Raw genomic sequence first — 27,765 nt, forward strand, 5'->3', positions numbered from 1 at the left:
TTATTTTCCTGAACCAAAATTTACGAATTCTGCATGTATGTCCCAGGGCTCTAAGCTTTTGTGACAAGGCAACTGGAGAATGATTTAACTACCTTATGTGAATGCACATAAATATAAGTATGTTTGCTTGCCTTAACTTGTCACTGCGTGGCATAATAGTGATCCTTTTTTTTTCCTTCCAGTACCGGGTATTTTCAATAGCCAGTCTTCATGGTGTCCTAGCGGTAGCAATATAAAAGGTAATTTTCCATTGCTGGAAATGAAGAGGTTCCACTTCCATCACAATGTTATCAATGTCAGTCTTTCTGATCTTGACTGCAACTCTTGTTGGAGTTATTTGTCATTGTCCTTTGCTGATCTTTGTGTGTTTCTCATACAAAAGGAATTTATAATGAGCTTTTCCTCTTGTAACTCTACAGGGAATGAATGAAAGCAACCTCTTTCCTAAGTATGCTGGGGACATTTATTGGGTTAATCCAAAACGGGGCCTACATGCTCAAATTTAAAATTGTCATTTTACTGTTGATCATGTGATCCCATGTTTGGAATCAGGGTTGATGCAGACTGTACCGCTTGGCTAACTAGTTTGTTATTCAAACTGATGATGGAGAATCAGTGAGACAGATTTACAAGAAGAAAAGTGGAGTTGGTTTGTTTTTATATCTTCATGGAACACTTACCCTTCCTTTCCTCTTCAACTGCTGGAACTGCTGAAGAGACAAGTAAATTTTCACCTTCATATTTAATATCATGTTAAGCATGGCACTAAAACCTGAGTGAATCAGGGGAAATATTGAACATCCATACGTTTCTTAGAGGGTTTCACCATGTACTGAAAAGTCAAAGATTTGTAGTCTCGACTCTCACTCATTACTACTATTGTGAATAAATCAAGCAATGGAGGTTGATAAATGTGGTAAGACACTGAATAAAATTGAGTATTCAAGTAGAAAAGGAGAAAAATAGCATTTATGTTTTTGGGTGCAGAGAAAGCTTTTGATAAAGTGTCTTGATTATTTTTAATTAAAGTACTACAAAATCTGAACTGTGTAACCAAATTTTTTAATTGCATGCAAAGTATTTATACAGACCAACAAGCTAGAATCTTAGCAAATGGCTCTTTAACAGGGAAAATCGAAACAGAAAAGGAAATCCACAAGGTTGTCCAATATCACCACTATTATTTATTTTGGCAATGGAAATATTGGTTATAAAAATTAGACAAGACATCAGAATTGCTGGAATAAAAGAAGATAAAGAAGAATACAAGAAGCAAAACTATGTGGATGATGTTGCTATATTAGTAATAAAACCAAACATTTCTTTGAAATACATAATGGAACAAATTTGACATTAATTCTGGATATAAATAGAATAAAAAGAAAAACAAGATAATGTCATTAGTGGCAACCAAAGCAGAACAAGAAGAAACAGAAAAAATAACAGAATGTGAAGTCACCAAAAAAAACAAATTATTTGGGTATATATACCGATGACTGTGTTTATTTAATATGTATGACTTAGATTATTGTAGACAATGGCATATTTGGTTTAGATGATTGTACAATTGCAGCTCATGTTTTATGTTTATGAGTTTATTAACTGAAATAAAAAATTATAATAAAAAAGATAAATGTGGTAAGACCTGCTGGTACAATAGCAAGTAGTGAATGTAGTTTCAGGGGGGTAGCCATGTTGGTCTGCAGTCAAAGAGCAAGATTCGAGTCCAATAGCTCCTTAAAGACCAACTAGATTTCCAAAAGCTCCCTTCACAGGACAGGTGTGGCTGAATGGGACTGGGCAAAAAATGAAATTTATCTCAGCACAATGCTTAAAAGAAATCCCTCTTAATGGGGGTACAATCCCACAAATCAATCACTTCAGAAGGGCACGGCACTATTTTGCTGTGCCTGTGTACACATCCCTCTTTCAAGTCATAGGGAAACAACCACGTCTAGGGACTGAACCTGAGACTTCTACACCAGCCTATGTTTTCTCACCAAAATAAAACTCTACATATAACACCCTCAATATACTGTATATGGTAGAGCCCATATGGTGGGTGATATAATCAATCCAAAATGGGACTTAACCGCCACAACATACACACAATTGGCTCCTCCTGCAATGCTCAGTTCCATTAAACTACTTGGTGGTTCCTATGAGAGCTTGCTGTTTTAGTGTCCTTTCCCCCTTGTTCATAGGGCCTTATCCACAGATGTGCCTGCCCACTACCCAACAGGCTATGGAGGGGGTGCCTGTTGTGAACACAATGGTATTCCTTACTTCCTTGTCTAGCCCTGGCTGTTTATGTGACAAAAAGGTGAATGCAAGGCTTAATAGGAGATCCGAACCCTTGTCTGAGGTGAGTTCTGGACCTTGTGGCTGCAAGTATCTGCTGTTGTCCTCTTGTCCACTTTATCAGGGAGTTTGTGAATGAGGAGTGCTATGGTTTCTCCCTGCCTGTTTTTTCGTACATTATGGGATTGTATTGAGTTCTGTGACATCTGTTATTATCTCTACGGGGCATATTTGTTATATTGCGCTACCCCCGCTCCATTTTCTATGTTTCAGCACTGCTTAAATTCTTCTAGGTGGATCTATTAGCGACTGAACAGGCCCTCTTGTTTGTCACCATGCATTGATTAATTGCTCCTAGGGAGAACAGTAGTTCCTGTTTAGACTAGTTCTTTTATGAGAGCCAAAAGGTCTGGCTTTGCATTGTCTTTCCCTCTCAGCCATACTTTTATTTCTTCTCATCATTATACCCTCAACAGCTTAATTTTCTGTTTGTAAGTTGTATCAAGTCAACATTAAAAATGGTTTACAAGAAACTGTAGGACTGAATGTACATGTCGCTGCCTAGAGAGAGTGTGTGTAAGGCCAACATCATGTGAGTACAACATGGTGATTGGCGGGCAACCGCGGAACAGTGATTTTTTTGGTGCTGAGCGTCAGCTTGGCCACGTAGTGTTGCTCATTCAGGACTGGAAAATTCCTGGAGATTTGGGGGTGGCAACTGGGGAAGGAAGGGTTTGGAATGGGGAGGGGCTTTGGCATGGATGGGATACCATACAGTCCACCCTTCAAAGCAGTCACTCCCTTTAGGGGAACTGATATGTGTAGTCTGGAAATTAGCTGAAATTACAGATCTCCAGGCCCCACCTGGAGGTTACCAACCCCATTGCCATGCTATCTTGTTTCTACTGGTTTTGCTTTGCTGCTTACAACTACGAGTAGAACCACAAGTGACGCCTGACACAGGTTGGACACTTGTCTGCTTCCCTCAAGTTTTGATGGGAAATGTAGGCATCCTGGTCTCGCAGCTTGACTCTCTGACTGCTGTCCAATGGACTTTTCAACTGTCACTTGTCCAACATTCCGCCAAGCTGCCTACATTTCCCATCAAAACTTGAGGGGAGCTGACAAGTGTCCAATCTGTGCCTTTTGTCACTTGTGGTTCTGCTCTACATCACACCAGTATTATGCTGTGTCATTCATGGTCAATAGCCACCAGTATAGAAAAGGTCATAGCATGACCCTATCTGCTAGTTGCTTTCCTCATTCTCACCCTGTCACTCTCTTCTTATACAGCGCCTCAGAGATATGTTTGCAAGCTTAATGTAAACAAGATGGAGGTGCAGTTAGCTTGAGGTTCAGCAGATTAGTGAGATGACACACAGCTTCTTCTAGTCTGTAGTTTAGGGGTGTTCCTGGATTTGGTATTTTTCCTGGATAGTCAGGTAGTAGCTGTGGCCAAGAGTGCCTTGATCAGTTCTGGCTTGTATAACAATTGTGACTTTTTCTGGAACAGTCTGACCTAGGGGCCATGCTTCACTTAATAACAAATTTAATTTTACAGGGGGCTGCCTTTAAAAAGTTCTTGGAAACTTTAGCTGGTTCTATCTAGGGTTACTGTCTAGGGTGAATCACTTTTATCATGTTATATGAACTCAAAGGCTTCCTGTGGATTTGGGGGCCTGATTCAGAGTGTTGGCTGGGGACCAGGATATCTGAAAGACTGCCTTCTTCAATAAGAACTGATGCAGACCCCGAGATCACTGGGTGAGACCCTGCTTCGTGTACTGCCATCACTGGAGGTCAGGCAGAGAGTGACTTGCAGAGTTTTCCAGTGGTGACACAAAGACTCTGGAATTTCCTCTCCCATGAGACGTGTGCGGCACCCTCACTTTTGAGTTTTAGGAAGACAAATAAAAATATTTCGTTGGGCCTTTGGCCGGCTGATGTTTTGCTGGGTGAGCCTGACTGGATTTTGTTCCCTCTGCTAATGAGTCTTTGTTTTTCTAGTTTGCCAGATTGTTGTTGCCATAATTTTATTGTTGCTATATTTTAATATTTTTATACTCTGTGCTTTAATATTTTATGACATATGCTACTTTCTGTAACAAGAAGCTATACATATTTTAATAATAAATACATAACTAACTTTCAGGCTAGTGTAAATTTCTTGGGTTTGTTAATTTCATAAATTGGTAATATCTAATTTCTTGGATATTAACACAGTATTTCTTAACCTCAGGGAGGGTCACATATTAGGGCAAAACATCTGATGTTATAAATGCGTTCTTCTTGTGTTATATATACCTTAGAAAGAAGTGACAGAGAGATCATCTGATAACTTGTATAAGCAAATGCCTTTGTGTGCACATTTTATAAGGACCTTTCGTTTGAGATGTGTGGGAATGCAGATAAATTCTTAATTCTAGTCCTCTTTCTAAAATGCAATTTGCACCTATTCTATATGATTAATAGAATACAACTATACATCCTTTTTGTCTGCTGATAAGCTTATGATAAATATAGGCTCTCAAATGCCAAAAACTTGGTTCTTTAATTTCTAAGTACATCCCCCTTCCTCCATCAAAAACAGTTTTCTTTTAAATATCTATATCCTATTTCAGCCCATAGGATACTGAAACTGAGAGGGGGATTATAAAATCAAAAATGTGTTAGAGTGGAAATCCTGAAATCAATGAAATGTACCAGCTAGGGACAGTTTGAGGAACATTTTGTAAGTTCTCTGAAGGGGTTGGAGTTGGTAGGGCTTCTGAGAGCTACCAAGGCCTTTAGACAAAGATCTCTCCTTGCCCACCGCCAACATCACCCAGAAACAACCTGAACATTATATTAGGACAGATCTCATGATTTGACCAGCTGCATGGCCCCCAGAGTGACCGGGGTCCCAGAATTCTGTACCCATAGTTTCTCTCAGCAACTTTGGCGGTTGGTTGGGCGCATGTGGCCAACTGCTACTCCCAGATTCATAATGGGAGCTTCCATGCAAATGATTCAAAGGCTGTGGGGGGAGGTCAATGAGCTCACTCCACCCTCCAACCAACCATCAAGATCTTCCACACCTTCCTCCAAGCCAGCTAGCCCCACACTTTGTGTGCCAGCACCTTCGGATAGTTAGACCGTTTTGAAAAAATAATGCTGATTAGTCCCATTTCGCAGAAGGCAAAATTGAAGTAGCAGCTGCTGGAAACGTATTCTTTCCACGTCTTCTTTCTTGTGTTTGAATTTTGACTAGTGCATTTTTCCCCTTTTCCCTTTTACAGAATGGGTATGATGAAGGGATAACAACACGGGTTCTCGCCGCCCCTGGTTTCAAACGTGCATGGTAACTCGAGGGCTGTTTTGAAGCGTTCGGTGCAACGATAATCGCATCCTTCGCGCTTCCTAGTTACAGTTTCGCACTCGAAGGGCCGGGGGTGGGTGAGATTCCTGCCGCCGGTTACAGCGCTTGACCGTCTCCCGCTCCTGCCCTTGCGCTGCTCCTGGGGCCGCCCGGCCGGCCGCCCGCGCCAGTGGCCCCTCTTTCCCCGTGGGCGGGTCCCCCCTCGCTGGACTGGACGGCTCCCGTGTCACTCATCCAACCAGGTTCACAGGCTCGTGCGGAGAGATTGGCGCGGCGCCCTTTAACGAGCTCCTCGCACTCCTGGAGGCAGAGCGGCGCGCGCTGCGAGGATTCCAGTCAGAGCTCTCGGGCAAGCGGCTGAGGTGAGGCTGGGTGCGAAGGCGCAAGAGGCGCGTGACGCGGGGCGAGGCGAGGCTCGCGCCTTCCCGCGGCATAACTTGGGAGAGCCCTGCGCCCTGCAAGTTAGTCAACGGCGCCCTGTTTTGCTGTTAGTCTTTTACTGTGGAAAGAGAGAAGGAGAGGAGGAGGGAGGCTCGGTGTCGCTCGGGGCTTTGCTCGTTCGCGCTATTAACTGGTTCTGTTTCTTCCCTAGAAGATGGACCTCCTTCGCCTTGTACTTTCGCTTCCTTTGGTGGCCGGGTTGGACTTCAGCTACCACCACACTGCGGAGCTGGAAGCTTTTCTGAGGGAGGTGCATAGGAATCATTCGTCCATCACTCACTTGTATAGCATTGGCAAGTCCGTGGAAGGTAGGGCTGGTCTCTTCATGCGCTCTGTTGTAGATACAGAACTTAAGTTGGGGAAATATTGCATGGGGTAGCTGTGACTCTACTGTAGCCAAAATAAAGAGGAGTCTTATGGCACCTCAAAGACTAAAGTTTTATTCCACCACCATATGTTTTCATGGACTAGGGCTCACGTCTCCTGATGCAATGAGTGGTACCTCACAGCAAACATTATATATGTACACTTTGTTAGTCTTTACAACTCCTGTTCATTTTTGGGAACTGTCGTTAAGCAATGTATTATTAGTCCAATGTACATCAAGTAGAATTGCCACTGAAACCAATGGCATTTACAATGCAATCTTGCACAGTTACTCCAGCCTAAGCCAATAGGTTGGAATAACTCTGTACAGGATTGTACTACCACATTCACATAATGGCCCCAATTTAGAGGAATAGATCCAGAGGAGTTAGCCGTGTTAGTCTGTAGTAGCAAAATAGAAAAGAGTCCAGTAGCACCTTTAAGAATAACCAACTTTACTGTAGAATAAGCTTTTGAGAATCACAGTTCTCTTCGTCAGATGCATGGAGGGTAAGAAGAAACTGGTCAGATATATAGATGGAAGGAGGAGGGGGGAGTAGATGCAATTGGAATTCATATGTAAATTTGACTCAGTCAGGCTTGGATTGAATAGGGACTATGAATGGTTATCTCATTATTAGAAGTAACTGATTTCATTATCAGAAGCTGCTGATTGCATCTACTCCCCCCTCCTCTCTCCACCTATATATCTGACCAGTTTCTTCTTACCCTCCATGCATCTGACGAAGAGAACTGTGATTCTCGAAAGCTTATGCTACAGTAAAGTTGGTTAGTCTTAAAGGTGCTACTGGACTCTTTTCAATTCAGAGGAAGATGGTGATGCCAGAATCTGGATGAAATAATTAATTTCAATAGATTTGAGGCACATGGTTTCTTCTGTATCAGATTCACATATGTTTAGAACAGGAGTGTAGACATATATTGACAGAATCTCATTTATTTGAATGAGCAAATGACAGCCAAAACATTTTGAGGTAGGTTGATGATGTTTCATTTTTAAAGTGCCTAGAGTGACAGACTAGGATCTGGCAAACCAGGTTTGATCCCTGCTCTGACATAGAAGCTTGCTAGGTGACCTTGGGCCAGTTACAAACTGTTAACCAAAAAATGGAGGAGAGAAGAGTGATGTAAGCTGATTTGTATACTATTGGCAAGAAAGACAGAGTATAAATGAAGTACTATAAACTTTAAAAAGTATTTTTAATTGCTGTGCTTTTAACTGGATTATCTCCCTAGTTTACAGGTCTATTGAAGGTTGAAGTACTGCATGGAGTTTGAGTATAATGGCATCTTTTGGCTAGTGCCTGTGATTTTATTGGTGGCACATGATGTCTTCCTTCCTTATGCCATTGTATTAATTCTGGATGAGGAGGGCTTCCATTTTATCTAGATGTTTGGTTGGAAGACCTTATTGCTCCCTCACCCATATACACACAATGAAAACAATATCTATGCTGCTTTGCTCAAGAAACCCTTGCTAGGGGAAGAAATACTGTCTTCCATCCACCACCCTCTGCTTCTCCAGACAATGACAGCTCTTAGTTGCTGCATTAAAAAAAAAGAAAAGAAATCAGCAATTGAGGATTTCCCTGGGTAAGATGTGGTTTATTTAAATGCAGAAAACTATTAATGATAATTTCCCTATAACATTCAAACTAGAATTGACTTTTAAACAACCTAGTTTACTGACTGCCAGTCAGTCTTATGTATTTATTCTTTGGCTTAGAAAATAATTGCTGTGTCTATACCACAGTGGTAGTTAAGGCACATTTTCATACTTCAAGGTAGCTATCTAATGGCTTCTGTGTAAACAGCTAAGTTTTGGTTGAGCAAGCTGCTATAAACTGAAGCTGTGTTAGGCCCAGGTTTACCCTGTGTTATGTTCTATCAAATATAGTAGTGAAATTAAGGCCAAGTAGCTTTTCTTTAGTAAATGATGCAGGTTTTCTAAGAATATAGTGTAAAGATTCATTCTTGAGAAGTACATCATTTGTGTGTATAATCCTGTTTCATTTGGTTTTGCTAAAGCATAATCTGTAACTGCACAGATGTAGACATGTCAAAGCAGGGAACTAGCTACAGTGGCTTTGTCATTGCGACTCATTAATCTTCAAATATCACTACATTATTCAATGTCTAGAACTAATCCAGAATACAAATTAAAACATTTTCATTCTTGGATCAATGTGAAGACCTGCATCATACCCTGAAGGTCAGAAGTGCCATTCCACTTCTGTAAAGTCTTGGTAACAGCCCTTTGCTTATGTACGGATTAATGTATTTGTTTATGCATGTTAGCTGATAGTACATTGTGAGTAACCAAGCCTAGTACCATCAAACATTTCCAGAATGCTATTGTCAACCACAACTGAAACTGAACAAAAAGACAGCCTGAAGTCAGAGAGATTAAATAAAGAAATACAATTCCAGATGGGTAGCTGTTTCAGTATGTAGTAGCAAAATTAGAGGTCCAGTGGCACCTTAAAGATGAACAAAATTATACACTTTTAGGAGTCAGAGCTCACATCATCTGATACATGCAGTGTACATTGGTTAGGCAGGTTTATTTATACTAAAAGCTGCAAACTACAGAAAGGCAGAGAAGCTAAAATTACAAAACACATCCAGCTTAGAAACACTTCATGCATTCAGAGAAGTAAACTCTGACTCACAAAAGTTTATGTTGGAATAAATTTTGCTAGCCCATATTGCATTTATAAACCTGGCTTCTGTAGGTTGGTCACAATGTGCTTCCAGTGCAGAGACCCGCTTGTTCCCTAGAGGTTGCATTCAAATGGCTGCTTTACTTTTTCCCTATTGAAGTGAATGCACTTTCTCTGTTTCTGCTATTCACTTGTGTGGTACAAACCAAACTTGTCTTCAACACTGGGCAGTACAGTATCCATTGACATAGACTCACTGTTGCACTCCCACTGCAGCTGCCTTCTGTCTATCATAATGGAACTCTTTGGTATGTGCATGTATGTGTGTGCTATAATAAACTTTAATAACTATAATGAGGAAAATGTAAACAAATGACAGTTCCTGAAAGTTCATGTTGACTGATTTTAACACTTTCTCCATTTTGATTTTACATCTTAATCTTAACAGCATTTTCTTGGAAGTATGGCTGCTTCCACATGGGGACAATTCCCAATTTTGCTTTCCTTAGTAGTTATAGAGCATTCACACAGGAATATTTTCTATGGTCCCCCCCCCACATCTGCCATCCCTTCCCATCCTATACTGCAGTGCTTTTGCTGGTTTGAAAAAATTGTAGTGGGTATATTGCTATGATGGTGTGATATTATAGCGATATACTTACTACTGATATTTTAAAATTTGGCAAAAAGCCTACCAATGAGGAAAAAATAACAGAAAATGGTACCAGATTTGGATGTGGAGGTACAGAAACCCACACCTTCTCATACACATGATGACCAATCCTACTTTGAGTACAATAATCCCAGATCACATCAGAGTAGTTTGGTGAATATGCCTTCTGAGACAGGGCAAAACCCAATGATTGCAGGAGTTAATGCCAAAGCTGGAAAAAAACCTGCTGCATTTTTTTGGGTTTTTTTGTAGGGCGGGGAGAGGCAGGAGTCCAGGGTAAAGGTCCCTGTGGAATTGCCCTAACTCTCGTTGCTTTGAATAAATAGGGCTACAGTTGTCTAGGCAAGACTCCAACGTCTATGTAAGCCAACATGCAAACCTCGCAGGATCATGAAATAAGATAGAAATAAGTGGTGACCCTGTGCCCTTTGGTGCAGAGTGGTAAGCTGCAGTGTTGCAGCCCAAGCTCTGCTCACGACCACCTGAGTTCGATCCTGGTGGAAGCCGGGTTCAGGTAGGTGGCTCAAGGTTGACTCAGCCTTCCATCCTTCTGAGGTCGATAAAATGAGTACCCAGTTTTCTGGAGGTAAAGTGTAGATGACTGGGGAAGGCAATGGCAAACCACCCTGTAACAAAAAGTCTGCCAAGAAAACGTCGTGATGCGACATCCCCCCATGGGTCAGTAATGACTTGGTGCTTGCACAGGGGATTACCTTTACCTTTAAGTGGAGACCCATAAGGACATGTGAGGGACATCTCATTTCCCCTTCCCCCACCTGTCCTCTTTTCCTTCCTTGCCCCCCATAGCATCTCCCCCTTTTCCTGCTTTCTTCTCTCATTCTTTCCCACCATTGTCTGCCCCCTGTCTTCACCTTTTCCCCTTCTCCCCTGGCAGCCTCTCCTCTATAGCCCAGTTGTATGGTGCCGGCTAGTTGCATAGTGGGGACCCTGCAAGGACTTGTGTGGGATGCTTCACTTTTTCCTGTATACCCTTCCCCACACTATTTCCTCCTCCTGGCATATGCTCCATGTGCTTACCTTTCCCTATGTCCTTCTTTCAAACCCACTAAACAATTTACCTGTTATCTGCTCCCATCTTCATCAATATTTCTTCATTTATATACTGCCTTTCTCCATGGTGGGAACCCAGAGCAGCTGACATCATTCTCCTTGCCTCCATATTATCCTCACAACAACCTTGAGAGGTAAATTAGGCTGCTTCCACAGCAGAGTGCATATTCAAGCCTAGGTCTCCTGGATTCTTCTCTGAAACTCTAACCACTACACTACACTGACTTTTGTTGGGGGGGATGCTGTTGAACAGAAACAAGCAGGCAGGCGTGGGTGAGTCATGCAAGTTATGTGGTGTCAAGTTGCTACTAGGCCTGGCTCCAATGAATCCTCCTGCAAAGACCAAAACAGCCCTGGCAAGGATCTTGCCCCTCCCTCTGGCTTTTACTGACAAAAACCAAGCCTGGAATATTGGTTATGGTTGCTTAGCAACAGCCACTGAGAGCTTCTGGTTAAAGCTGCAGGCACCCCTTTTATCATTTTGGGATTTATTTAATTTTTTTTAGATTTCAGATTTTTCTGCAAACCTCAGGCATTTTTCAGGTTTGTAGGAAGATCTATCTTGTCTGTACATGGCTCCAATTTCCAGATATAGTTATCATCAGATCAGGGCTATTAGTGTATAAGATTATGCCATCTAGATGAGATGGCAAGGAGCCTTTGCCAACGAGCAATACTTCACTAAAGGGATGAGATTTAAAGATTTGCCTTTGCTATACTTTTGAGCCTTTGAAACAAACCATGCTATGTATTCTGAATGTTCAGAGTTACATCCTTCTTTGAAGTCATTGTGTTTAGAAGGGTATAACTGTGCTTAGGATGGCTCTGTAAATCATTCAGAACTTTCAGATACCTGTGTGGACAGATTAAGCTATCTTGAAAGAGAGTGAGACCAATCTACTAGAGGGTGACATCTGTGCAGCGGTAGGTTTCCGTATTGAGTTCTCCACTACGCATGCAAAAAGCAACAACAGGAGAAGAAACTGCATAGAGAGGAAAAGAAATTAGGTGCCACGCATTCAGCAGTATTTTTTGTATTCATAGTGGGAGCTCTGATCCCTTTCTCTTTGTTGAGACTGCAGGGATACTTTTGTCATTAATCATCTATGATCAGTATTATTTGGATTAACTAAATTAACTATAGGAGATTACTCATATTATTTTAGTAGGTAAAGGTAGTTCCCTGTGCAAGCACTGAGTCATTACTGACCCACGGGTGATGTCGCATCACGATGTTTTCTTGGGAGACTTTTGTTATGGGGTGGTTTGCCATTGCCTTCCCCAGTCATCTACACTTTACCCCCAGGAAACTGGGGTACTCATTTTACCAACCTTGGAAGGATGGAAGGCTGAGTCAGCCTTGAGCCGGCTACCTGAACCCGGATTCCACCAGGATCGAACTCAAGTGGTCGTGAGCAGAGCTTGGGCTGCAGTACTGCAGCTTACCACTCTGCGCCATGAGTAGTACTTGAAGGTTTAAACCTGCTTCTTTTTGGTGTCTATAAAAATTAGCTGTACCTTTTTGTTTAAGATACAGTACATTGCTTCCAGGCCTTACATCAGATTAAGCAACAGTTATAATTTGACCCAGATAACTTTTGAAGTTCTGTCTCTCTGCAAAGTATAGGGTGTTGTAGGCTTCATTAACTATTTCACTATGGGAAGCCTTTCTAGCTTCTCTTTTGTTACAACAGCATCTACATGCATGATTTATGAGGACTGTATTTTAATTCTACTGTTCCTTGTTGAGGCAGAGTGAGCTGATGAGAAGGCATGCCTGATATTATTTGGAGAGATCTTAATATATCAAGCTTGGCTTTCTTCCTTCAATGAGAATGTGGGGAAGGCTAAATCTACGTACCCACTTTTCAGTGTCAGCTTCTGATTAAAAAGAATTAGGCTGAGATCCTAAACACATTTCCTTTCATTAGTTTTCAGGGAATTTTCTTCCAGGTTCCAGTGTTGAGCACTGAAGGGCCTCTTTCACACTGGGTCTTTAAAGAGTTTTCAGTACCTGTTTCGCTTCTCATGTTTGTAGGGGTTTCACACTTGCAAGATAGTCATGTGATGCAGCACCGGACTTTGTCCAAGGCATCTCCCTGTGGACATGCCTTGACTTTTATTTTGAATCAGCTGCTGAGTCGCTGCTGCCCTGATTAATGTCAGTGTGAAAGCTTTTGCTTCTCTTTTCCCCATCTCCTTTTCCTCGTTAGTTGATTGGTCAGTGGGCATCTAACCACACCCACTCTCCACAGCATCCCGACCACTTTTTCAGCAATTTTTTTTTGTATTTCCAAAGGATAGTAACATTTCCGCCTCACGTGGCAGCGCTTAATTTCATTTGTTGTTTGTTAATAGTAAGCTGTCTCTTCTCACCCCCTCTTCCCCCCCCCTTGCTCTGATTTGTCTGTATGGATCTAATAACACCCACCCTCCTCTGCATCCCGACCACTTTTTCAGCAATTTTTTTTTTTTGCATTTATAAAGGACAGTAACGTTTTGGTGCTTAATTTCATAAAGATTTATTAATGGTAAGCATTTTGCTTATATTCACCCTCCCTCCCTTTCCCCCCTTGCACTGATTTGCCTGTGAGCCAAAACAGACGAGACGCCTGATGAGTGGAGGACAGTCATCAGGGTCCACAGGAAGTGTAGCGAGAAAGAAACTCTGCCAGGGAGATTCCCTCTTCTCCCTGGCAGAGGGTCTTTCTCTAGGCATCTTGCCTAGTTCACTCAGCTCCCTCTTGCCACCGCCAGCTCCCCTTGCTTTCCTAAAAGCACTCTGCAGCTTCGTTGCCTGCAAGGAGCAGCCAAGCCCCTCCGGGGCGGCCTCAGCTGCTCAAGGCAGAGAAAGGGAAGCTACAGCAGCTGCAGCTCAGCTGGGCTCAGAGACAGCACGTGCTGCTTCCAGTTGTGCCCCAGCAGCAGGAGCGCCTCAGCCAGGCATGTGTGACATGAGTCCCACGCTGGCTTCCTGTGCTCGTGCGATCCATCCCCCCCCCCCCGCCTGCAGCCCCAGAAGAGCTAGGATGGGGTGGGTGCACTCAGCTTTTCCCCCGCTTGACTCCAAGCTCCTCAGTGCAAGGGTGTACCCCAGACACTGCCAGCGTGCTTTGCTCCCTCTGGCTGCTGAGTGCATTTAGGGGAGCAAGGGGAGTTGGCAGCAGTGAGAGGGAGCTGAGTGGACGAGCCGAGATGGTAGAGAAAGAACCCTGTCAGAGGTTTGAATTTGAATTTATTTATTTGCGGTCAGAGACCATAACAATGGCAAGGCAGAGGTTCTTTCTCACAACACCTTTTTGCAGATGAAGGGGTGGGTTTTCTTAGTCAGACAAAGTGGTAATGTAATAATGTTACAACACATGCGCAAACGTTAAAAAAAAAAGGTAACATAAATTCTGAAGCAGATAAAGCCCGTAACTGAACTGGGGCTTCGAACTGAGTATGAAACAAAAGACAGGATGCCAAATCGAAACTATTGCAGTGTAAAATGCGCGAGTGCAAAGCCGAAGCCATTGTGATCTTGGCAACTGCTCAGAAATGGCGCTTTAACCCGTGTGAAAGGGGCCAAGGATTGGGAGGAGTTTTATATGACCAGTTTTGAGCCCAGAACATCACCACAAGGTGATTCTATCTTTCCATTTCCTTATAAAGGTTACTGACACATTAACAAGGAGTCCTGAGACACCTTCAGTTGGTTTCCACCTGTTCTTTACCTTTTGAATCAATTGAAATTTATGTACAATATTATTAATGTGCAGGGCTGGATCGACGGTGGGGGGGGAAGGAGAGTAGTCTGCCCCTGGTACTGCCAAAGAGGGAGCGCCAGGCACAGCTGCCGGCAGCGCACCGGCGGCAGCACGGGCAGCTGAGTGGAGGGGGGGAGGCCGCCTGCACCATTCACCTGCCCCGCAGGACAGGGAGTGCGGGGCAAACCGGCCACCCGCTCAGCAGGGCAGGTGAATGGCATGGGCGGCCTCCCAGCCGCCCGCGCTGCCGCCGCCAGCTCCACAGCACACTGTGCGCCAGGGTAGCCAGCTTGCTGTGCTGGCGGCACGCTCCGCCCTGTGGGATAACATCACAGAAATGACATCATCATGCAGTGCCAGGAGCATGTGTGCACTGCGTGCGCGCGGGAAGCCAGGCTTGGGGTGCCCTGGGCACTGGCAACCCTAGATCCGGCCCTGTTAATGCGACATAATGGCTACCACATCTCCCCTTGTGATCAGCCTCTTAGGGGACCTGTGCATTGGTGCTAGGGAAATATTTGATCAACTGGTGGTTTCTGTATTTTCAATGGATGCTTCCAGGTTTTGAGGGGGGGTTGTTTTACCTGGAAGGCCAAGTGTGCAACCTGACACTGGCCATTTCCCCATGTCTTAAACACTCATGGAATGCTGGCAGCCTTGTGGCGCGATTTCTGATGTCACAGTTTCCAAAACAGAGGCAGGCAGTTATGATTCCGTTTTCCTTGGTTTGGGATTTTGCTTTGGACCATTGCAGCTAACTGAACTCTCTGCCTACTTAAATACTAGCACAGTTATTTGAGGCATAGTTTTTGTGAGCCATAGCCCATTTTGTCGAATGCCTGATGAATGTAACATTTCCAGCATTTGGTTAAATGAACTCTGTTTCATGAAAGGTTATTCCAAAATAACTTCGGGTGTTGCAACATTTTCTGTTATTTGGACTGCAGCGGACCAACATAGCTACCCCTCAGGAATTTGTTACTGACCCATGGTAACAATAGCAACTCTCTGATGTAACAAAGGACACATTCACTTGGAAGTAATTTTGGGTTCATAATATTCGTTGGAGTTGTGTGTGTGACTTGTAGTTGATTTTTACTTAGAGTTCTTCCATGGTTACTCACTTTTAAAATAAATGCACACCTGCTCAGTGGCATTGCAAATCAACCAGGTGAAATGTAATGATGAAAAACTTACTGTGTGCATGTATGTTGGCAATCTCAAAGGCTGCCAAAAGTTGCTTCTGTAAATCAGAAATCTTGGGAAAGAACTTAAGCCCAAAGGAAGCTTGGAGGAAACATCTGAACCCAACAGGACAACCAGTTATGAGGGGCTCTTGCTTTAAGTCTTGAGTTGCTGTGTTAGTATCATGGCTATGTGGTTATTTTTTTCACATAGTCAGGGTGCAACTGGTTGCTGCAAACGGCTTTGCCCCAAAGTTCTGGAAAAGATTGCACCAAAGCCTGGATGACTGCCATGTGGGCAGGAAAGCTCAGATTTTCTAGACAATGCCCACACAGCAGCCATTAACCATTTCTTCCCCCAGTTAAAAAAAATCAGCAACTGAATATCATTAGATTGATATCATAATAACAATATAGGTGACAGGTTCTCTGAATTACCATCTTTTATTTTAAAATAAGTCTTTATTTCTCATTGCAGAGGTTTAAGAGAAAAGGTATATATCTCTGAAATTCATTACTTTAAAAAAAGGAAAGCTGGGAATTCACATATTGTTAGAACATCATATTAATATAGTAATATTTAGATGCTGATTTTAAACAACTCTGAAAAAGCCCTGAGACTTATGGAGTGGTACTGGTGAGGTGACCGCTGTTCTTTTGGCAGCCACAACAGCAATAGAGAAACTACGCATGCATGTCCCTAAGTGAAAAACACCACAAAGGCAGACCATTTTCCCTTGCCAAATTACATGGTGAATTTTTAAATCCCTGGCCTAGTTCATACTAACGCACAATACAGTATAACATTAAATTGCTAATTTTTAAACAGCTGAAATCAAACTATGTTTTTCTTTTAAAATCTTGATTGTGAAAAGTATGTCATTCTAAATATAGTATTTTCATATATTTTTTTTAAAAAAAAAACAGATTCATGCTGGCGTGGGAGACTCATGTCAGACTGTCCCTATAATTGCTGCATTGTTTGAAAGTAAACAGGATGCATAGGCTCAAGAATCCTCAGTTCTATTCACAGGATACTGTCTACTGTGGTGCAGACTCAGCAGGCTGAATACAGAGTTCGCACTGTTTTTACTCTTGAGCAAGATTTTGACTTTGCCTAGGAGTCTTGTAAAAGTCAGAGGAAGCATATGTTAGCTTTTAACGTATCTTTACTTCTGCACAACCATAACCCACCTTGGGTCCTGAATTGCTCAGGAGAAAGGTGGACATATAAATATTTTAAATACATAAAACAAATGAATAAACCCCATTGCAAGGGATTACCACCTTCATCCAAGGCCTATATATAGTTTCCAATAGTTAAAGACTTTTTTAAAAAGTCCCTGAACAATGTATCATTCTTCCTTTTTACAGCTAGCTATTTGTCTTTCCAGACTGACAGCTTTCTACAAATTATAGGAAAACAAAAGCATGAATGCTCTACTTATCCCAGTTATGCTATAACATGCAAATTGATGGTGAGGTGTTTCTAGAGGTCTAGGATCTCTGCATAGCTCCCTATTACACATGTAATATAGCATAAGAGACAGTGAAAGTGACTTATACTTAAATGCTCCCTATTTCCTGTCACATGTAAACAAATTCTCATTCTTGGTATAAAATGAGGTATCTAATCTATTGACTGTTTTATCACATGGAACATATTAAATGGTACTCTCCCTAGTAGTTCCAGTCTACTGCATGTTTCTGATGGTAACTTAGAAATGCATGTAGGAAAAGAGCCTGTAACCAATTAGCTCTTCCACATATGCTCTGTTTTGTCTCTGGTACGTTCCAGACATAAACTAAAGGAGCTTTCACAAGTAATTCTAAGAACTTTTCCAACATAGTTAATGTGAGAGGAAGCAGAAGAGAACAAGTTTAAAAACCAAAGGTACATTTTGTTCAAGGTTGTTTTCTTTCAATTCACTTCTCAGGATATTCAGATATTTGAAGACTCGCTTGTGAAAATGTGTTTTAAAAGATTAACACATGCACATTTTATAAGGAATCAATTTAATTGGTGGCATTTTAATGACAATGTATGCAAAACATCAACCAAAACATCATACAAAGTTACTAAAATGCTCAGTTACCGAGATAATTTATAAATTATTATTAAAGCACTTGTCAATACGCATCAGCTTAACACAAATCTCTGTATAGTAAACAAAAGCAATATAGAAGTATGTTTCTTGATATAAATATGGGATTAAGAATTTTCCTATGCTCAGCCTTGAATTAATTTATCAGAAAAGCTTTACACAGGCCACATATTTAAGAGGCTGACAGTACTTTAAAGAGGAAATAACATATCTCATTTCCCCTTTCTTTTTAAAGAATAGAGTGTAAGAGCAACTGTCTGTAGTAACTACTTTAATAACCAAACCAAAAATAGTGTTTCTGTGCCTGATTGTCTTACAATCAGTGAAAAATGATTCGTGCTAAACTTTCTTTTACTATGTATACATTTCCATCTTTCTTCACTCTCTTTTCTTTGCAATTGAACATGATTTCTAGAGTGTCCGACATATGGTTATGTATGCAACCCAGAAGTTTATTGCCAGTGATTTCATAATGACATTGAAGGCTGATCTAGATATGTAATTTTTGTAACATTTTTGAATGTAGTTCATATTATCTAACACACCACACAGTTTGTCTGACATACAGGCATATGTACACAAAAGTTAACTTCTGCACACATGCCCCAGCTAGGTGTATTCTTGCATATGCAATCTGATACTGCACATTAGATTCCTTGGTCCAATCTAATGTTTTATGTGACTAGCCCTTTTAAAATAAACTGGAATGATGAAGAATGTGGATTCTAGTGGTGCACTAAGATGGGGTGTAGAGAATGTGGAACCCGGGGCTCTGTGTACAGAATTCTCAGGCTTCTCCATTGAAGTGACTCGGGAGAGGCAAGAAGACTTGGTTCATTGAGGCTGGAAACCCTCTGGCTCTGATTCTAGCTGGTATCTTGGAGTGAGAGACCCAGTTTGCTTTTAGGAAAGAAAGACAGGAATTTTTTTCTTCTCATACTTGAGCAGCACATGACATTACTCGGTATGGGACATGCATTAGGGCACCTACACAAAACTTTCGTTAGGCATGTCAGTGTCTTAACTAAAAAAAGGTCAAGGTAGTTCCCTGTGCAAGCACCGAGTCATTACTAATTCATAGGGGGACATCGCATCACGACTAGAGGTGGGCACGTTCCAAAAAAAATTAATGATCAAGCTAATCGTGGATTGGCGCCGGCGACGATCCCGAATTAACGATCCACACCGATCATCTCCTGTTTTTGATCCGTGGATTGTGGATCGTGGAGGCCAAAGTGGGGCGCACTGCTATTCCCAACTATGTGGGAAGGTGGGTGGTGGCGGTGGCCACCGGGCCTGGTGGGCACGGGGAGACGGCGATGAGCCGCCTCCCCTCAGGGGGCAGGTGGTCTGGCCACTCACCGGCAGCACCCCCCATGTGCCTGCCCGCCAGGCCAAAAAAGAGTGTGCTGGTATTCCCACCACAGGCCGGAAGGTGTGGGGAATAGATTGCTGACGTCTGAGTGTCTGGATCCCTGATCCAAGCCCGATTGTCCCAATCTGGGCCCTTCCCGATCGCTGGATCGTTGGCTGTGGACGATCACGATCCGCCGGGTCATGATCGCGCAATCGCCATTATCGTGGTTTTTTTCCGATCGTGATGCGGATCGTGCCCATCTCTAATCACAACCTTTTCTTGGCAGACTTTCTTACAGGGTGATTTGCCAATGCCTTCCCCAGTCATCTACACTTTACCCCAGGAAACTGGGTACTCATTTTACTGACCTTGGAAGGATGGAAGGCTGAGTCAACCTTGAGCCGGCTACCAGAATCCAGCTTCTGCCAGGATCAAACTCAGGTGGTCGTGAGCAGAGCTTGGGCTGCAGTACTGCAGCTTTTACCACTCTGTGCCATGGGATATTTTGCTGCAGGTTCCTGTACCAAATCAAGAAATGCTAAGGCTGAAGTCCTCTGCATTCCAATGCAATGCAATGGGATCTATCTCTAAGTAAATGTACAGAGAATCAGGCTGAAGTCTTAACAAAATTGCTCTTGAATAAAAGTGAAGGCTATTTGGAGATATATTTTATGGATTAGCAATTTTTAAAATTTTTCATTTCTTCTGGCCTAAATGTGAACTTCAACAGCTGGAGTAACAAATCCTGCAGTTGTGTATATTTGGAAAAATAATGACACAATCCTCTTGATTTTTATTACTTCCTAGTACATGTATTTTTCTATAAGTTACCTAGCAGCTTATATCATTAAGCAAGGATGGCTCAGCAGTTTTTGGCCGCTTGTCTCTTCACTGATACCTTAATTTCTTTCACAGTGACAGCTTGTGCGTAGTTTTTGTATGATGCTTTGAAACCTTATTATTAAGGTTACTATGGCTGAATCCACACACCCGCGGAGCATCCCAGCGTTGTGCTAAATGTTTGCTAAACACCCGGAAGTGTAGCATTTTTCTAGCGCGATTTATGAATCGTGCTAGAAAGACGCTACACTTCCGGGTGTTTAGTGAACATTTAGCGCAATGCTGGGACGCTCCGCAGGTGTGTGGATTCAGCCTAATTTAAGTAAAATGGCATAACTAAAACCAAATCAAATTAGTAAATGATAATCCACTACTCTTTATTTCATTTTGGCAAGCTTCCAATAGTGATATAAATGGCTGTGAATCGTCAATATCCTTTCTAAAAGCATCTCAGATTTCAGGAGACTGTGGTGGTTTTACATACAGAAACAATTTAACTGTATCTCTATGAACACCTTTAAGTGTCCGTTTCCTTGGCACAAAAAATTCCTGAGACTGTATTTTATTTGTTTTTTGGATAAGCATTACATAAATATTGAAACAAGTAATTATCCGAAAACTGTCATAAAGGGCTCTGGAGTTTCTAATAGTTGTTTTCTTTGGGACTTAAATAACTGAATATTAGGAACATTCTATCTCTGCCAATACATCAATGAAACACTATTTCTGGACAAACAACCATCTATAGTTATTTTCAGTTCTAGACAGAACTAGATTAACATACTGCTGTATCCCTGCTTTCATTCCTCCAGGAATGAAAGCAAAGTTTGTCCTGATGTCTGAAAGGTCTTCGTGTTTCAAGTTTTGCATCCCTTCTAGCCTCTATGTGAACTTGGGCAGCTGGGCTTATAATCATGTGAGTGTGTGTGTGTGTGTGTGTGTAATTGGAAAAACAACTATACAGTACTACATTCAAGAAGGTCCTGGATCCTAGCGGGATGCCATCAATTGCAAACATTTAAATTTGCCTAAGTGGCTGACATAATAGAAAGAGGTTTAAAATGATTAAATCGTCTTTGCAATCACAGAGTCGAATTTTAAAGCATAGATTGGAAACTAAAGAGAAAATTATAAGAATGTTCATGATGGAAAGAATAGAAAAATGACATCTGTTATATAAGCACTAGAAAGAAGGAATGTGATAGAGTGTGAGGACTATCTCGTTCTCTGATTATTGCTTTCTTTCTCTCTTCTCTCCCATTGTTTTCTCTCCTTCTCTGTTGCTGTTTTATCTCTCTCCCCTATTGCTCCAAGCCTCTTGCCACTACTTTGAGCTAGTTCTGTTGGTATATGTGTCTGAGGTTGCTACAACCCCATCAGCTGGCCTGTACCATAGCTATAGGCTTGGATAAGAGAGCATGCAAGATGTGCTTTCTGTTCCAAGTATCCTGAATGCTGGGCGTGGGAAATGTGCATGCCCACACTGTGCTCCAAGCTACTACCAGCCAGCTGTTTGGTTTTTTAAAAACCCCTCATTTTCTTTTTTAAATTTTTCTGTACATTTGTACAAAAATCCCCCCTATCATAAATGGTCCCATTGTGCAGATTTTTTGATCAGCACTCTGGGGCCATGTTCAGAATTCGATATAAAGATAATAAGTAGACATTTATATATTGTCCTCTAAAGTTAAGGCAGTGAGATGTTCAATCTGTATATCCAGAAGTTGTTTCTGGATCCTAACGTTACAGGATTGGATGATTTTTCTATTGGACAAGGTTCCCAAGTTTGACAGGTTGTGGATAAATTAAAAGTGTCTTTAACAGCTGGTTCAAATTTTGTTTCATTATGATAAATTTGAACATCCTGTTGAAAGATAAAGCCTCATTTTTGGCTATATTTAAAAGACCTGTTTAACAAAAGAATTGACTGTCCATATCATAGTAGATTATCCCTGTATCATAAAAATTCTTGTCTCTGTGATGTACTTTCTAGATAATCTGGTATGACGTTCTTTGTCAGAACCATGTATGCTGTAATAAGGGATGCAACAATGCTAGATCTGTGTTGCAGTTCAGTCCCAATGTAAGCGAGAGAGGGATTGCTATAACCTATTCTTCCTTTGGCAGAGCATATCTTTGCTCTACCTAGCATGGGGAGGAATAAAGGAGACGAAAGGGTCAATCTCATTTTATCTCCACAAAAGCAAAATGTAATTGCTTAACATTCTAGGCTAGGAAACTCATGGATGCCTTGATCAGTCATGTTTGATCCATCATATTTTTGCTGTGTGTATCTATGAGTCATACTCAAATGTTTTATCAACCCAAACCTTGTGCATGTTAAATTATATGGATCTTCAGTTCTTTCGCACTTTCTGTTTAGAATATCCCCAAATCCTTTTGCACTTGGCATCTTAGACTGTCCAGAAGATCCTGTTTTAGGGGTTGCTGCTTGCTGTTTCTGTCCCCGGTGGGAAAACACTGATACAGCCGTAGTGATGGCTACTACTGTACTAAAGTTGGGTTAGGCTAGCCTCTGCCTAGGGCAAGGGGAAAAAAATATGAGCCAGGATATCCTACTTGATCCTATGGACTGCTATTTCACAGTGGCTCATAGGACTAGTATATAATTTTGGCACCTATTTCATTAGAAAGTCTCTAATACGCATTCTTCATACCTACAGCAAAGACTTTTGTTCATGTATAGATCAGGGATGAGCAGAAGTTAGATAATGATTTCCTGGTAGATCCCAGTTTGGGACACTGAAGATTTCCTAAAGCTTCACACATAGAAGCCACAGGGAGACTTTCTTGTTTAGTTTGGATATAACTCTCAAGATACAGTTAATCCTCGCCACCCCCCCACCCCCAATTTTCAGAAAGTTCTTACGCTTGTGATGGCTCGTCTCCGTTGCTACAGCAACCAGGTCTAGTTGACCATACTGTATCAACTCTTGTCTAATAGACTCATATATAAGGTGACACAAGTCACTGTTTTAAATTTGCAAATAAGAAAAAAATATCTTCAACTCAGTGTTTCACACCTATAAGATTATTGCTATAATCACATCTATAATTGGCTGCTTATGATCAGATCTTTGTGTAGCAATTTATAGAGCTGTTTGTTGGAATCTATGTGTGAATTTGTACTTGTACACACAGATGCACCAGTTTATGTGGTGGAGCATGTAACTGTGAGCCGCTTCCCCCACTGCAGGTCTCCTTTTTGTAATTTTCTCAGCCCCTGGGAGAAGCCTATTTGTAACTGGCTGTGGGACCCCAAAGCTCTGGTAAACGAAAAGAAAAGATTTGTTCTCTCAAATCTGAATCCTGACACAATCCAGTTTACATCAGTTGCTGGCTACTAAGCACTGTTATTTGGCTGCCATCTCTGGATATTAGTTATTTTCTTCTGTACATCTGTTTTTTAAATTTCATTTTTGATTATGCAACTTAATTTTCTGAAACTGAAAAAAGCCATTCTTGATCACTTTTGCCTTGTGTATTAGCTAGCGTTTTAGTTCAAATCAGCTGAAACATAGAGCGGGACCACAAGTGACGCCTGACACAGGTTGGACACTTGTCAGCTTCAAGTTTTGATGGGAAATGTAGGCAGCTTGGCGGAATGTTGGACAAGTGACAGTTGAAAAGTCCATTGGACAGCAGTCAGAGAGCGAAGCTGCGAGACCAGGATGCCTACATTTCCCATCAAAACTTGAGGGAAGCTGACTAGTGTCCAACCTGTGTCAGGCGTCACTTGTGGTCCCGCTCATAGTTGGCTCTAACCTGAGGTAAGGTGAGGCAGGTGCCTCAAGACGGGGATTTGGGGTCCCACTAAGGGCAGCATAACGGCAACGAGGCGGTGGCACAGCTAACTAGGAAGTATTCTGGAATCAGCCCTGTTGTAACAGTTGAAATTGTGCCTTTAATCGGGGGCAGGGGAGATGGAGTGGAGAGTGCCAGTTGAAGATTCTATTTCAGGTAACAAATGTCTTGGACTGTCTTTAATGTGAAATCAGTCATAAGTTTTTAGTTGTTTTTAATGTTAAATATTTATCCCAGCTGGTCTTAGATTTGGTTTTACACTTATTCTCCGTGACTCCAAATGCCTGACCAACAATTGTTTATTGATGCTTGCGCCTTACAAGATACTTTGCTGCTGTTTGTTGCCTTTATCTGTTATTATGTGGGAGATTTCCTGTTGGCCTCTTTTCTTTTGAAGTTGTCTTCTATTAGTAGAAGTAGTAGTAGAATTGAATTTAGCTTGAACACTGGGTAAACATTCCTAGCGTTTTCTTCTTTTTAAAAAGTTACTCTGTGAAATGTTATTTTTAGCAACTTTGGAAAAAAATTGTGACTGCAATTCTGTACTCCCCAGGATTAACCCATCCTTAGTCCTTGTTGATTTCAGAGTGACTTGCTTGTAGCATAATTATATGGCAGTTTGCAGCCCTGTTGTTTATCAATGAGAAAATGTAATTGAGCCAATATTTTATTTTTGTAGCAAAAAAGTAGCATGGGGGATTGATTAAGCCAAAAATAACTACAGTTTGTTCCAACCCTTCATTGTTTTACTTTGTATTATTTCACCATTGTATATAAAAATTTCTTTTCCACTTAAAGGTAGACACCTGTGGGTTCTTGCTCTGGGAAGGTTCCCAACCCAACATAAGATTGGCATACCAGAGTTCAAGTATGTTGCTAATATGCATGGGGATGAGGTACGTCTACTACTTCAATTGTTGCAGTTTTCTTTACAGCCATATTTACCAGGTACCTCGGAAGCAGACCAGTTTGTTTATATGTATATAAATATATGGAATATTTCACTTAAAGAATGGTAAGTCCTACCGAAATGTTAGAGGTGGATTAATAGGGTTTTTTAAACCTAAAATGGCTTGCATGATTGTTGTTTGTTTAGGACTGCAGTGTTTGTGTGGGTGGGGTGGCAGTGAAAGAGATGTACTAAAGCTGTTATCTATGATCTTTTGTACATTAAAGTCATGGGATATATCTTTTAGGATCATTTAATATACATTGGGCCTTCCTTATTTCAATCATTACAAATTAAAAAGGGCAATAATAAAGAAAGCTCTACACATTTCCTGAAGAATTCTCCAGGGCTGCTATCACATTGGCACTTAATCACAGAGATCGGCATGCTTCAGCAGCTTTCTTGTGAGACGGCAACAATTGAATGGTGTGCCAAAGCTCATTTTTCCCGGGAGTCATAATTGAAAGCTGGATATGGTTGCAAAAGTATCTGAGACAGTTCATTATTAAAAAAATTATTTAATTGTTCTTACAAAATTGTGTGGCCAATATGTGTTAGCACTGTGAGTAATACCAGTTATTCTTTGTGCTTACAGATGCAGAGGAGTTAGCCGTGTTAGTCTGTGGTAGCAAAATCAAAAAGAGTCCACTAGCACCTTAAAGACTAACCAATTTTATTGTAGCAGAAGCTTTCGAGAATCAAGTTCTCTTCGTCAGATGCATGATACAGAGACTGGTCAAATACAGAAGAGCAGGAGAGAGAAGAGAGGCGGCAATTAGGGGGGGAGGGGGAGGGAGCAATCAAAACATTCCTTTGCTAGTATATGTATATACTATGCAAATTTGACTCTGTCAAGCTGGGACTGAATAGGGACTATGAATGGTTATCACATTACCACAGGTAACAGATTTCCTTTACAGAGGTGGGGTCTGGGGGAGCTCAGTGGCACCTGGCGTGGGCTTTCGGGAACCACAGATCTCTTTGTCAGATGCATCTGGCAGGGAGAGCTGTGGTTATCGAAGGCTCATACTGCATTGGAATTGGATGGTCTAGCTGTTTGGCTGCTACAAACTAACAGGGCAAACTCCTTTGAAGCCAACTGATACACACACTAAAAGGAGATGTTTACATATACTAGCAAAGGAATGTTTTGATTGCACCCTCCCCCTTCCCCCCCCTAATTGCCTCTTCTCTCTCCTCCCCTTCTCTCCCTCCTCTTCTGTATTTGACCAGTCTCTGTATCATGCATCTGACAAAGAGAACTTGATTCTCAAAAGCTTATGCTACAATAAAATTGGTTAGTCTTAAAGGTGCTACTGGACTCTTTTTGTTTGTGCTTACAGGTGTCTCTAACTGGAGTGGCCTGGGGCTTTTCTTTTCTCATTCTTATTTCTCCTCTTTTATTCTCAGATACACTACCGTTTTCTTTAACTCTTCCAAATTTTCTTTAGAAACAAATGCTATCAACACATTTTATCTACATGTTTAGTGTATTCAGTTTTATAATGAGACTAGCTAAATGGAAGCATATTCCCAACATAAGACAGACCGACATATGTTCTACCTTTTGTAATTTTTTCAAAATGAAGTTGTTCGGTATATGTTACAGAGATTTTACAGGTAAAAATTTCTTTTTCTACTCTACTCGTTCCCAATTTCTGCAAATTTGCATACCCTAGTGCATTGTTTATTGAATGTCCCAGCTGTTGATCATATTGACTTACATAGTGTAATCTGCCTAGAGTCCCAATGAGAAAGGCAGACTATAAAAACAACATAAATTTTAAAAAATCAAAATAATAATGACAAGCATTGACTAGCTATTAACACTCCTAATAAACATAACTTTTCCAGGGAAGTGCAGAATGTATTCCATATACTATAGATACAAGTAGTAGACGTACCTCATTACTACATTCTAGGGATACTAAAGTTACTCATTTATTAACAACCTTGGCTGTCAAGTGTTAACTAATGAAACATTGTAATGCAATGACCCTTGACATGGCACTCATTGGCATTATGGTGCCCATATTTCTTGGCAACCACTTGCTCTCCAAAAGCAAAGAGCCTGTCCGGGCAACCCTCTACCTCATTGGAGCAGGAGGTTTCAGAAGACCCTGGGAGGCATCACCTTTGGTTTTTTATGGCGTGTCCATTTGGAAATAGTAGCTCCTATCATTTGTCTTGGTAATCTTGTAATTGTCTCACTGGCAGCCATTTTGTTATTGGTCCAGCTTCCCAAGACATCCATAGTATTATGGTTCCTACTACACTTTCTCAGAACGTTAGAAATGCCCATTGGCTCAGCAAATTTGAAGGCCGTACTAGAGTATCTACACAGGTTTATTCACTCTCTGAAGGCCACCTGATTGGTTTTCTCCTGCCTTCAGATAGGCAACAACTTTGCTAATAATGTTACCTTCCTATTCTTGTGCAAATAGTGAGATGCACATAAATTCTTACAAGTCTTTCACAGGAAATGCTTTTGTGAAGGTACTATACTATAAGAAAGCATAGCTGTCTGGGACAATGTTGGGAAGGTTTCCTATTGCAAAGTCATTCTTGCTGTGTGCTTTATGAATAGATAGACATTTTTTTCTTTGCACTTGGTTTTAACTTTCTGGCCACAAATGGATTTTGGCTTAGAGGAAGGGATTTTTGCCTGAGATTTTAATGGGGTCTAAATTGTCGGCATCTTGTAGGGAGGAGGTGTCTCTGGGGTTTTAATCTGTTGATTTTAAATTATAACATTGATGTGCTGTCTTGAGCCACAAAGAAAGGTAGGATATAAATATTATTATTCCGCCTTGAGTCTCAGTGAGAAAGGCTGACTATAAATGACATAAATAAATAAATTAA

General features: G+C 41.4%; 1 protein-coding gene across 4 annotated transcripts in view; it reads left to right on the forward strand.

Annotated features, from left to right (window-relative positions):
- The first annotated feature begins 5,955 nt into the window (after window positions 1-5,955).
- CPM (carboxypeptidase M) overlaps window positions 5,956-27,765 on the forward strand; it is a 45,946-nt gene continuing 24,136 nt past the window's right edge. Inside the window, exons 1-3 of one of the 4 annotated variants that reach the window (XM_054988958.1) lie at window positions 5,956-6,021; window positions 6,252-6,408; window positions 24,753-24,850. In XM_054988958.1, the coding sequence (XP_054844933.1) occupies window positions 6,255-6,408; window positions 24,753-24,850 (252 nt within the window). In that variant the 5' untranslated portion in view covers window positions 5,956-6,021; window positions 6,252-6,254. Of the gene's footprint in view, window positions 6,022-6,068; window positions 6,147-6,251; window positions 6,409-24,752; window positions 24,851-27,765 lie in introns of those variants that run through there. The other 3 variants (XM_054988960.1, XM_054988957.1, XM_054988959.1) reach the window with 3 other exon arrangements.

Source organism: Eublepharis macularius, chromosome 9, assembly GCF_028583425.1.
Source record: "Eublepharis macularius isolate TG4126 chromosome 9, MPM_Emac_v1.0, whole genome shotgun sequence".
NCBI classification, from domain to species: Eukaryota; Metazoa; Chordata; class Lepidosauria; order Squamata; family Eublepharidae; genus Eublepharis; species Eublepharis macularius.